This window comes from Candoia aspera, chromosome 3, assembly GCF_035149785.1.
Source record: "Candoia aspera isolate rCanAsp1 chromosome 3, rCanAsp1.hap2, whole genome shotgun sequence".
Lineage (NCBI taxonomy): Eukaryota > Metazoa > Chordata > Lepidosauria > Squamata > Boidae > Candoia > Candoia aspera.
Window position 1 is genome coordinate 118,498,732 of NC_086155.1, and position 14,027 is coordinate 118,512,758.

A 14,027-nucleotide genomic window follows, 5' to 3' on the forward strand; every position below is an offset into this window, starting at 1 on the left:
CTAAAAAAAAACCCCAAAACCCTACAACCCCCCACCCCCAAATGGTGTGAAAACACAAGAGAAGTTATTTTTTTCAAAATTACAAAAAGATGTGGCTTCCAACTTTTAACAGCAAGGATATACAAAAATTTCCATAATCAATCTCTTACTCTATATTAAACCATCTATAATTCATTCCATTTTAGCACATAATAAAAATCTTAAGTACAGTTACTCCTCCCCCTTATATTAAAAAAAGTCATATAGACCTCCTAAACAACTCCCCCCCAAAAGATAACACATACTTAATTATTCCCTTCTTGTGACTATTCTATACATTTCTGTCTACTATAATAAGAATCAAATTGAAAAGCACATAAATTGTGTGCCATTATACTTAATAGTCAACATCAGTCAAACCCTTAAAGCAAACCAGATAAACATTCTTTAAACCTTTAAACTGTATCCCACTTCAAAATAAACCAGAGCATTTACATATCCCCACAATGTGCACAAAGCTTTTCTCTTGGAAAAATCAAACAGCCCAACTGCCCCACTCAAAAATTCCAGCTTCTTTTCATGGCATTCCACCAGAAAGTCAATTTCACTTGTAGCTTGCAGATCTCTCCCTTAAATTTCTCCAACTCCACTATCCAATTTTCATCCAGCAATATAGATGATAGATGAAGATTCAATGGAAATCCCAATCTCACTCTTAAAAGAAACATTTCTATCAGTGTTGAATTCCTCAGTTCATCCACCACATCCCCAACCTGATGGCACATTTTAAATCTCATGTTTTCCATGATGTCCTGAACATCTTGCATAAAAGCTTGGTAGAAGTCAGAAGAAATCTGTTTAAAATCTTGGTGGAAGTCAGAAAGACTCTGTCTGAAATCCTCCCTGTCTCACACAGTAGATTATGGCGCCCTCTAGGAGCTTAACTAGGGAAAGTCGAAGATATGGAAGAGTTCTGAAATGTATTTACACAAGCGAAAGTGAGATAAGCAGACAGTTCCCAGGGGAACGTAGAAACAGAAACCTGAAGGTTCAAATAAGCTGATTCAACGTGTAGGAAAATGCTAATATCTTCTAATTTAATACAAAAGCAATAACAGGAAGACAATTGTTACTCTCAATCCTTTTATATTTGGAAGGAAAACAGAGTCCAAAACTTAAAAAAGAATTTTTAAAAAGTAATCCCAAAAATAACGATAAGCACCAAGAGAGCCAGCTTCTCCTCGCTGTAGGGTGCATATATTATATACTGTGTGTGTGTTTGTGTGTGATTGTGTGTGTGTGTGTGATTTAGAAATGGGGTGGCCGGTCTTAGTGTCCCTTTAAGGCTACAGCGTAGCTTGGAAAATTATGATGCCCCGTCTCCCAGCTAAAAGCTCTTACCAATCAAATGAGAAACGCTGTTTGCGATCTTCTGGCTACAAGCAGCCATCAGGAAGACAAATGGGATGATTCCAGGTGTTCTCCTTTATCTGGGGAATGTTTCTGGGCTTCAGGAAAACCTGCTTGAGCCCAGAAAAAGTTGCCATGTTGTCAGCTCTGCCCGCTTAGCCCACGGGCACAGCTGTTCAGTCTGCCATTCCCCGTCGGAAGCCCCTGAGATTCTCAGCTACACTGTGTTGCTTTACTACTTCATTCTTTTAACTTTAAGCAAAAGATGCTGGAAGCAGCTGCAAATCCTGCTCATTAAAAAGAAACCTAAACCAAACCCTCAGCAAAAAAGCTTCTATAATATGGATAAAGTAAAAAAATAAATGAACTGCAGTATATATACACATTCCAGTCTCTGTCCAAACCCTTGCCACATATTTGATGTAATATGTAGTAATGCTCAGGAGATAGATGAGTTTTAATATAGATTTTCACATACCTTCTTTAAATGCTTGGCAAGCTTTTTCATATATGTATGTTGTTCCAGATGGCGGTGATCCCACAACATTGACTCAAATACTCTCAGTATTTGAGAGTTAGGCTGATTTATTTCTGTCTCAGTTGCAGTATATTTGAAACCAGAATAAAGCTAATATTAGTTTTTCCTAAGGCTGAGGCAAATCTGTTTCTTCATTTGCTGTAATTTCTAATTCAACATGTCCTGGGGGTCCTGGACTTCAGGTCTTTCAAGTGGAAGGGTGGCCTGAGGTCTTTACAGCAATTCCTCACAGGAAGCACTAGGATTTTATGGCATAACAAGACAAATGAACACAATATGAAGTAAATGTGTGGATGGGCTGGGAAGCTACAAGTAATTTATTTTAGCTCCCTTTTGTGTGGGGTTCAGGGTAAGGGATATTTGTTCTCCTAACATGTATCAATTTGAGTGGGATGGTGCTTCTTCCTGGATTGCAGTGCACAACATCCAAGACAGCAGATAGTCTTCAAACCACTTTTGAGGAACTGGGAGTAGAAACAGTGAATTTTTTAGGAGCAAATGTATTCATATACTGTATACTTATTAAAGAAAATGAGTCTATATGAATTTACACCTACCTACATACATAGTTGCCATTAGGTGTAGGATAAACATTCCCTATGACTTCAGTTTATTTTGCCCCATGATATTTACTGAGCAACATGTTTCAATTTGCCTCTATGTCTGAATAATTCTGCCATGGATTCTGAAAGTAGGACTGTGTTATGTAAATATCCAATATTCTGATGGGATTTGGTGTTCAGATGTACTATATGTGGCAAGAAAATGAATACAATAATGCAGCAATAATATCAGAAATCAAATGATTAGATATATACTTCCAAATGAATCTTTCAATATGATCAATGAAATAAGTAATGAGATAATACAGAAATATTTTTTATTAAATATCAGGTAATACATATTTTCAAATTCCCATTTTCATTGGCAGCACCAAAAAGAAAAAAGAAAAAAAGAAAGCAGATCTGAGGACAGCACCCATGCCATATCTGCAGTGTATATTTTAGTTAGGACTAGAGCTTCAGAAAACAATAATTCTGGACAAAGAAAAATTAATTTTGCCTATGTTATTGTAAATAGTCCACATTTGTATTTTATTCAGCTTTTGCTAATTTCTGTAACAGTGTGGAACTAAAGGCACATTTTATTCAATCCTACCAGCAATTGCTCAGGTGCCTGAGACTGCAAATGGATTGCACACATGCATTTGAATATTTCTTTGCAGTCATGAGGACTAGAAACTTGCTTTGTTTAATGAAAACTAAAGTTCTTAGTAACTAGTATTCTGTCTGTTTGTTTTTTTCTTTCAAGCTGCAAGACACCTGCTTCTAATGTTAACATTCTGTGCAGCTTCCAAATTTGCAAATACTTTCCAGTTATCCTGAACAGCTATTACAATCAGAAAAGAAAAGAGAAAAAAAACATTTCATGGGTTTATTATGCTACTCTGGTGCTGAAATCTAACATGACAGTACCTTGTGTTTAAATACAAACAACATACTTTTGGTATAATCAGCCATTTAAGTAACACTGATAGCAGAACACTCTTTTTATACTTAAGAGTGAAGCATAAAATAAGGACATTTAAATATGATTGCTCATTTGAAAGTGACGAATATAAAAGATCTTATTATCCAACACACACTGAAAAAGTTAAAGGAATCCTTAGCCTTTCCCCCCTTTCCCTCTGCATCTTGCATATTCATCAAAAGCTTCAGATCTCTTTAAATCAGTTAACTTCTATTTATTGGCAATAGTGCCTCAAGTATGTTTTAATTGCTGTGATCTGTTACTGTATTTACTCTCCTAGGGTCTTTGCAAGCAGGAACCTGCAGGTGAACAATGCCACCCACCCCTAATACCTCATTCACAAGGTTCCAATGAAATGGCTGGGAGAGAAACAAGGTCACTAACTTCAGGGGCTTCTGTGAGATCCCACAGATGTGCTCCCATACAAGAGCGTAGTTGAACAGCTCTTGCTAATTTCAACAGGACTCATGTCAGAAAACTTCCTGGTGGATGGTGCACCAAGTATTTATTTAGCAGGAGAAACTGAGGCATAAAGAAACCTCAACCCTCAGTCTCTACCAATAGCTCTGTTGCTGGTTCACAGATGTTCTTCTTTCATCAGCTTCTCAAAATATAGGCTATTTCTGCAAGGATCAACTTCCTTCCTGTAATATTCAGACTTGGGGGGAATAAACTGTGCCCTCTTTACATTAAAAGCCCCTTCTTTCTGTTTGTCTTGAGAACAAGGTACCCACTCGAGTCACATCAGAATACTGAAAAGGATTTGGGATATGACCTCCTCCATCCATGTCCTTCTTGGCTATACTTTTTTACTTGGAGTCGTTGCTTACTGAGAAGGATGCTTCAGAGCAAGTTCCAGTCACTCTTGAGATTCTTTGTTTATTCAGCTCAGATCCAGATAAGAGGTGAATCTCATTTTGCATTCAGAGCTATGCCTTATATTTTACAGTCAATGCTCACAAATTGGAATTGATACAAGACCTGCAGCATTGCTTCCCATAGAAACTATGACTACAAACACCATGTTGGGGAACCAAGTGGCACCAGTTAAAATAATCCTTACAGAAGACATCTAGAAATATGAAAAAATGATTAAAAGACAGTTGAAAGACAGAAAGCAAATGTAGTCAAATACATTTAATGAAGAGTTGGCTGCTATCTATAGCCCTTTTTCCCTTTAAAGTCTTTCACTATATACTGAATAAATGTAAATGCAGGATTTAAAATGAAAAGGACCTGATTTACTTGAAGCACGGAAGACTGGACATTTTAATTCACTGACCAGTGCATTATTAAATGGGCTATGAAGGTAAGAAAGCAGAAGGATAATCCTGATGTGCATGTATGCCCATATACACTCATACAACATTACTGAAATAGTTGAGCTGTTGCTAGAGAACTGTTGGAAAAGGAAAAAGTGTACATTTAGACAACAGTTCGTAAGATCACTCAGCTTCATGGCCTGTGGTATAGTTGAAGGAGTAGTCATGTATAACTCACAGCATGTATTTGTGGGTATTTATGTATGTGTGTATATGTGAGTATTTATATATGTACTGTATAAGTCTGTGTGTGTGTGTGTGCATGTATGCTCCAGTTCACATGATACTTGTCCATCTGTTGATGGGAAAGGATTAAACCATTCACACACATGAATCTCTCTCTCTCTCTCTCTCTCTTTCCCCCCCACCCCTTACCCCGTATGCTTCGGATCCTACTGCTTTGTTCTGTGCAAAAGCTTGTCCATTTGACAAATGTAATATCTAAACTGACCTTCAGAGTTTGAAATACGTTCTTGAAGAAAGGAGGATTTCCTAATTTTTTTCCTTTCAGGAGCTCATCTCAAAATCATCTCCATCTTTCTTCAAATAATAGTTGAAAGATGCTCTCCAGTTCCCTCTGAACCATTCTGAATTAAATAGTTCTGCAGCTGATTATGTATATATCTACTCTCTCCAAGTTTTTTCCCCCATACAAGATATTTCTGGTTTGGGATTTGCACTTGAAGGTTATGATTGTACCTGAAGTCTCTAAATGCTCTTTGCCAAGCAGTCCTGGTTGGATACTCACAAATCTTTAATCTTGGTTCAGCAAGATCTCTAAAGCCCAAATTTAAAGCAGCCCTCCTCAATCTGATGCTTTTTAAATGTGTTGGGATTGCACATCTCAGGATTCCCAGACAGCATCCAGAGGATGTCATGTTGAAGAAGGGCTTCTTTAAAGACAAAAATGGAAGTCTAGAAGAGAAAACAGTTTGAATATACCTTTTGTTTCCAGAAGAGGACAGAAGTTTATATTACAGACTTGTGATGCAATGGGCTTCTGATGCAAGAGGCATCCAGTAGCTGATCTCCCATTTGCTAGGCACTGAACGGACCTCACTTGCATGCCACCTCCACAGGTCGCTGTGCACTGGGGGATAAAATGGAGTTAATCAATGTGGCTAACTGCAATTGGAACAGAAAGTCTTTTGAAAATCTCCATATGTAAGTGGAACAACCAGTACAAGACCATACAGTAAATTTCTGCTGACTTCAACAATGCATTTTCAGTAAGACATCCTATGCACTAGTCAACTGTTTATTCTCACAATAAAACATTTTCATAGGAAGCCCAACTGTATGTTATCACAGAGATAGACTTTAATCTCAGGTCCTATGTACGCAACTGCTGGTTGAACTGCCGGCTGTCTTTCTTCATAAATACCTATGAGGTTTAATTTCAGATATTAATATTTATAAACCTATTAAGCTGTCACTTAATAAAACAAATATTGAACAACTAATCAAATGGGTTTTAATCAATTAAATCTCCACAAATTAGCACATGATAAAGAATCCTTCTGAAGGAAAAAAATAATGCTGGCTGAAACAAATACATCCACCTTAGAAAAAGCACTCCTTGTTGTGTTAAAAGAAAAAGATGCCTCTTCTAGAATCTCTAACTTGTCAATCAATGACAACTGTGTAAAAGTGTATTTACATGGGAATATATGACTAAACTCAGCAGAACCTCCTTCCTTCCAAGTTAACATTAAATTGCTTTTTCTTGATATTACTCTTAGTTAAGGTAATGCTACTTTTCTTTCATATGCTTACCTATCATGTCCTTCCAAGCAAATATTTCATGGAACCTCAACATGTACACTGCAGGGATCCTAAGAAATTGAATCTCCTTTCTCCTGTGAAATCTGAGTGGTTGAGATTGAGAGAAACATGGTTTTCCTGTAACTATCCTACCCCTCCACACAATAACCACAAGCACAGTGCTCTGCTTTACACAGGTGCTTCCTCTTCTTCTAGTACTACCAATCCAGCTATTCCATCTCTTCCTCCTGCTGTATCACAGTATTATTTTACCACATGCACACACACACGCACACACACAAGATGTAGGACACAATGGGAAAACATGGGAAGGATACAACAGTGCCTGAACCTCTTGTGAAATTCTGTACTGAATCAGGAACATTGCACAATAAATGTCTAGTCTGGAATCACCATCTTCATGGGAATAAATGAGAAGAGAATAATGCATTGGCAGAAAGTGAGAGAGAGAAGTCAGGAGTGTTTTTAAGTTATATCAGTTGCACAGATGTTGCCCTCCCCAAACAGATACAAACTGACTCATGTATTTCCACACGAGGACCTTCAATTCTGCTTAATTCCATTGTTTTTCTTTAATCAGTGGAAGTGAAATGAAAATGGGGAATCTGCACAGCATTTAATAGAGTGTTAAATTAACCTGTATGCTCTTCTCCATGGCAGGATTATTTTGTAATGCCTACTCATGTAAATTCATTCCTGGGCAATAAAAGTGTAGTGTTTGCATCCTCAGCCAGATTTATGGTTTCCTACTGATCCAGTCTAGAGGAACAGTAATTTCTATGTGAACAGTATCTGGGAGAGTTCTTTAGACCAGATAAGCTTTTATTTCACAGAGAAGGGGAATTATTTAATTTTAACTTTGCTCATTCCATAACAACAACTTTCAAGGTAACATGCAGTAAAAGCATGGAGTACGTGGATTCCTCTGAGTCTTGAATAACAAGACAAAAGTCAGCAGTTTGGAGCCAACCCTGTCATTGTATGAGGTGAGGCCGAATCTCATATCAGCCCAAAATCAAGAGGTTGGGGAATGATTCAGTTCTTCAGAAAGCCATATGTTGAGTAGATAAACAGCCAACTGTTTTTTTAAAAAATAACTTTAAGGTTGAGAAGTGAAGGAAAGGAGAAAGATAGAATCAGATGATTGGCAGGTCTTATTTTTTAATAATGGAAAGTTGTTCAACAGGCGCTTTCCAATTAGAGTTCTTTAAATGAATCAATTGCTAAAAAGAACACTAGATACATTATCTCCTAATTAATGGCCATACAGAATTGCTGGAAGATTTAGGAACCATGTCTAAATCCAAAGGCTCACCATAGGTAATCCACCCTCCCAGCAATTCTGCTTCATCCACATTCCTTTCAGGGATCCTAAGCAAGATGACTCCAGGAAGAAACAATTTTTTATCTCTACTTCCAGTGACTCTCAATTGAAGAATCCAGTGTTTTTTGGTATAGTCCCTGAAATGGGGTGAGAATTCTGTCTGTCTCCTCTCTCTAATCCATCAATAGTACCCACTTACAGTAAGTAAGGAAATGTGACGGTTCTTTCATTCTGAAATCTATGAAATTTTCCTTTGCATAATGTCTCCTCAATTTATCTGCTCAAAATGTTGTAAGGTTTAATAATACTAGAGACAACTACAACTGTAAATGCCATATAATTCTGGACAAAATTACCAATGTTGCAGACATAAACAAAACAAAACATATAACCAAAACATAATTAAAAAGAATCTGGTTTTAATATTGCTGCACCTATTGCCCTGATATCCCTGCCCTTTATCCTTCAGAATTTTCTATAGTTCCTACAAATGTGATCCTATTCTATGGCCCCTCCCAAAGATTAGAATAATTTGTGGTTGTCTCAGACTGAGCTTTAATTGAAGTAATTACCTTAATTCAGTCCTAGTTAAAGTGGGTTATTTTCCAAAGTGCAAATGAATCCCAAACTGAATCTCGGAATCTGAACTTACTCCTAAAACAAAGCTAAGAACAACAAAACAAATGTAACTAACTTCTGCTCATTGTTCTTAATTTTTCTTTTAAGGAATACTGCAATAAAACTCAGGATTCTTTAAGACGTGGCAGATATCTCACAGATATGACTAGGCTACACAAGTACCTTTATTGCAAACAAGAATGAAGCCAAAAGAAACAGTTTGCCTATTGAGACAAAGGTAAGGTTGCAATCTCCCTCTTATATTCCACAGTAGTCTGAACATTTGAGCATCCTTTCTATGAATGAAATGACTCTTTCCTTGATGCTTGGCGGCTTTGAAGCCCAACAATTTAAATGACCGCCAATTTTAGCTTGAAAGTAGGTAACTCTTGCCTTAACTTACAAAGATAAATGTTATAGATCATAATGTTGAGGGAAAAAAATCTGATTTGGGCTAATAGATTTGGAAACTATTCAAAGAAAAATTATTCACTAATCCCATAATGAGATCCATGCAAAATAACGAAACTAGCTGAACTGCCAAGAGGAAAAGTTTCATTGAAAAGCACAAGATACCCCAGAAGCCTTAACAGCATTTTGCCTACACCGGAAAGGAAAGGGTTGCTATTGCATCTTATTCCATCTCACATAAAAAAAAACCCACATCTGGAAAAAAAAAGGGAATGAAAGTGATGACAGTTCTAGAGGAAAGAGGCATTTATCAGAGTTTGATCTCCACTCCAGCACTGAAGGTCTGTGGCTGAACGGATTAGAATGAGCTCCCTCCAGTGGACAACAGCCATCACCAGCCTATGCCTTCCTCTCCATGCCCACCTGCCCCTCAGGCAGCCTGAAGCTAAATCAAAGGGATCCAGCAGGAAAGTGGTGTTAGAAAACACAATGCAACCTCCTACACAAACACTGTGATTTGCATGGAGGAACCCGAGGTAGGTTGGTGACTGGCACGGTTCCAATTGGCTTGTGGGAGGACTGCCCCATCCATCTGCCCAGGGGCCATTTCTGGTTGGGCTGCTGGAGATAACAAAATCTCCCCAGAAACTACCCCACTCCCACTTTTAGGCCCAAGTAGTGATTGTAGCCTCCTGGAATACCAGTTGCTATTTCTACCAGTAACCTCTTTTGCTTAGTTTTCCTCCTCACCACTAGGCAGGGAGAAAAGTCTAGGGCAGTGTTTCTCAATCTTGACAACATTAAGTTGTGTGGACTTCAACTCCCAGAATTCCCCAGCCAGCAGTGTGACCAGTCCAAACAAAGAGTGCTTCCCCTCATTCTCCTGAAGAGATTGAGACTGCCCACCCATGGGAAAGAGAAAAGAAAATAGAAAGTAGAATGGATGTGTGTATTTTGATAGAGAAAACCAATTACTCTTGTCTCCCAAGTTTACAAAGAAGAAAGATGCAGTATGTAGGGCATCTATTTCTTATTGGATAAATCAGGCAAAAACCAACAGACAGTCCACGAAGGATTGGAATTCATATGGATTGGGGCAGCCTATAAATACCATTAACAAATAAAAATATCCCAGAAGCATTATTAGGTTGCACTGCAGTAGGGCTCTAAGCAGCTACTAGTATCTCAATCATAGCCTGCTCATCACACAATGTGTCTGGATGCAGAATTACATTTAAATGCAGTTGCATGTAGAGTTGCTGATGAAAATGCACTGGCTGACTAAACTGCTGGATGGGCTGTGTTGCGGATGGGAGATTTTTTTTCTTCCTAGCATTTTTCCATGGGTGCAGGGTCTGCTTTTCAGATCCACCAAATGTTGATTCATTGGTCATGACAGGAATTGACTGATCGGCTTGTTGCCCAAGCCTGACGTCGTGGGCTGAGAGAGAGAGACTGGCCCAAGGCCACCCAGCTGGCTTTCATGCCTAAGGCAGGACTACAACTCACACTCTCCTGGTTTCTAGCCTGGCGCCTGAACCACTAAGCCAAACTGGCTCTCCAAATGTGACCTCTTTTTTGCATCATTTTTTCTCTCCCTAATGTCTGTCCTGACCTCAGAGGATCAGGAGATATTTGGACAGATAATTTGCTGGGATAACTGGAGTGAATCCAGTCTGGGCAAATTTCAGGGTTTTTTTTTAAGCCTGTTTCTTCTCTATACATACCCCCTATAGTTCAGTGAGAAAGGAGATGCTACACATAACATAATTAACGATATCTTTACAACAGCATTGTTATACATTGGACTCCAATGTTTTATGTTTAAGATAATTCTTCAAATAAGAGTGATAAATTTATGCTGCTAGCCTGGATTAGATGGTCAAGTCTTGCATAAATCCAGGAATAAACCTATTCAAGCATCATGCCACTGTATTTCAAATGGCGTGGCTCATGTCATGAAAATGCTTGCAAATGACTGAATGCTAACCACACATTAGTATGTAATCTAAAACTGTGTCAAGTGCAGGGAACTTGTTGATTGCTGTGTCAAGAACTCAAAGAAGCTTCTCAGATACTTGCTGGGTGCTGAATGATCTGCAACCATATTTCCACAAGAAAAGGACTGGGTCATGTTAACATGAATAAAGGTTTCTTCTTCCTTTTTTTTCTCCTGGAAACTTCACTAAATCTCTAAATAACTCAATAAACTATTGAGCAAAAAGACCTCAAGAATTGTTCATAAAATAAATAACAAACAGAAGTGCTTTAAACACCATTTTGCAAATGCTTCCTATATCATCATCATCATCATCATCATCTTTCAACTCTGGGCTTCATGCTGTCCACATAAGAATATAATGTTCATATTTAATAGCAATTATTCAAAACTTTTCTTATACATATCAGCAATCCTTACTGCAAGTGAGTTCATGTCAGAAGAGAAATTTGAGGCAGGGAGTTGTAGGATAAATTTTATGAATCAGAGCTAGGGATCCATTAAATAAATGTAATTCTCAGAGTTCCCCAGGTGGGTGGTACTGAAAGGTTTTGTATTTTTTTTCAGCATTCGGGGTGTTTAAGGAGCAAAACAGGTCTCTTCCAGAAGCTTAAGAGAGCTCTTTCATCACTCAAAACTAAGGTATTCTTCTGGGTAGTTCCATGAAATCAGAGATGGAGCATACTGTATGCTTAATTGGAAAAAGCAACAGTCTTTCTCAAATATAGCAGCAGGACAGAATTGCCTAACAGCACCCAAACTAGAGGCCTATATGTTCCCTCTTCAACTATTTTTTCTGCAGGGCATTTGGAACATACACTGAAATCCAAGTTTCTCTGCAAGGAAATAGCAAGTAGCTAATTCAGTTAGACTGCCTATATTGATTTTATTTGGAATTCTGTTTGTATGATTGTTGCTTTACTGTATTTTTATTATATGCCCTCTTTCTCAGTAATCCCTTTTATACAGGTTGATTTGGTTGAAGAGGAAAATTCTAACGAAAAAATTCCCCACAAATTTCCCCACATGCAAAACTGCCTAAGTTTAACATTAAATCTTGTGTTTCAGGAATAGCACAAGATTTCTTCAGTTTGTTACTTCTCACACACCTCCCTTTTTCTAGGACTGGGCTGAAGAGAGAAATCCTTCACAGAAGGGCAAAGAATTCTGCAGCCAGGCAAGTGTACTGTATGTCAGAAGGTTTAGTCTGATGGGACAGCCTCCCATAAATATCTTAGAACGGTGTTTCTCAACCTTGGCAACTTTAGCTCATGCTGGCTGGAGAATTCTGGGAGTTGAAGTCCACACATCTTAAAGTTGCCAGGATGAGAAACACTGCCTTAGAAGAATCCTTGCCAGTGAGATTTCAAGTCAACCCTTCCAGTTCTTTTCTCTATTCTCTCTGGTAACATATTGAGACATCAGCATGCCCCTTGAGCCTTGCAGCAGGGCTTGCCTCCAGCAGTCTCCAGGCTGAAAAAGCTCACCTGTTTATGTACCATATCATCCTGACCAGGGATGGTAGAAGCTGTAATCCAATTCAGCTGAAAGGTAACAGGTTGAAGAAAATATCTCCTGCTCCCCAAATGGTCAACCAGATGTCTTATGGCATTAGTCATATTTACAGGGAGCAGCCTTAACCTATATTAAATCTCTATTCTCTCGTATTCAAACTAGAATCTGAATTTGGAAATTATACAGTGTTACCATAGCCAATGGTTTTTAGTACACTTCTACTTCATGAATTGTAGAGGTTGTGGCCTTCTGCCTACTTCTGCATAGTCCATAATCCAATTAGTTTCATTTGAACTATAGTGTTATATGAAGGAACTAAAACATTCCAGCTCAGAGCCTCACTTAATGTATTTGCACTACTGATATAAATTCAGGACAATACCATTGAAGGAAAAAAATGATAGATATTTCAGAGTTACCTATGCCCTTTACCTGAGACCAAGAGGAGGAAAACCAGCTGCCTTGATTTATTGATAAATATGCAGAGTGCTTGTAACAAGGATGTAGGATGCAACCTTTTTCCGTCTCTATGTTTGGTTTCTGTAGATGGGAACATTTTTTAGGGGCAAGTTCTCGATACTTTCCTGAAAGATATTTTTCAGCACAGTTCAGTGTTCTCTTCTGTATTCCCTTCCCACAAGTCACAGAGCACTGAAAAGAGAATTTAATAACAATAATTAGTGCAAAGCAAGGCAGTCCCATTCAATTTGAAGTCTTTTATCTTTTCTAGTCAATATAAATTTGGCTTAATTTTGATTTTGATCAGACATGTGGGCACTGTCAGAGTGATTCCAAACTCAATAGCTCACATTTCACTTCACTTAACAGGAGTTCCATGTTCCAAGTAGCACATCCTCTTCTAATATACTCCATTCCAGCTGTTCATCCATTTTTCTTTTCAAATGGATACCCAAACATTCCACAACCATTATGTGTGGCTCATAGATACTGGCACTTATTGTTTCCTATTTAGAAGAGGGGACTCAGAGTCAATGTATCTCTGCATATTATTTTCCAAATGGAGAAGGGCAATAGGCATTCAACAAGGAATACAGAGCAAGGTTCTTAAAGCTTTTGACTGTATTGTTTCCAGAGTTGTTTAACTCTTTTTAGAGGGAGAGTTGTGCTCCATATAACAGGAGGCTCAGCACTTGGCAGCAGCTGGAAGCAAACTATTGCTATTACATCTGCTGAAACTTATCATAGTATTTGAAGACTTCTGGACATGGATTGAATGGTCACAGGCTTAATATCTTCATGCAGTGGGCAACTGAAAATAGATTCCCAAGTATTTAAATAGCTTAGTCTGTTCCATTTACATGCCATTGATGTTCCACTTATAATGGCAGTTTGCATGATGCTTGGTATGTAGGACAGGAATGGTTTGGAATATTGATTTTCTGTTTTTCATCGCAACAAATGTTGCAATGGCAAGCAAGCTTCACTGAAAGTTAATCTAGCTTAATGAAAACATTCCAGCAATATTGGCACATAGTGAGATCGAAATAGGGCTGTTGCCTAGCACTGATGGGTAAAACTCTCCCTTGGACAGGGTTTTATGATGCAAATCTTAAACAGATATGGGACAAAAATGCA

At 38.2% G+C, this 14,027-nt stretch overlaps 1 protein-coding gene across 1 annotated transcript in view; it reads right to left on the minus strand.

Annotated features, from left to right (window-relative positions):
- Positions 1–2,802: 2,802 nt before the first annotated feature.
- The window catches only part of ADAMTS16 (ADAM metallopeptidase with thrombospondin type 1 motif 16), an 85,788-nt gene continuing 74,563 nt past the window's right edge, over positions 2,803–14,027 (minus strand). The window contains exons 21-23 of the mRNA XM_063299929.1: positions 12,864–13,082; positions 5,722–5,869; positions 2,803–4,529 (exon numbers count right to left, since the gene is read on the minus strand). Coding sequence (XP_063155999.1) covers positions 4,414–4,529; positions 5,722–5,869; positions 12,864–13,082 — 483 coding nt within the window. The 3' untranslated portion in view covers positions 2,803–4,413. The remainder of the gene's footprint in view (positions 4,530–5,721; positions 5,870–12,863; positions 13,083–14,027) is intronic.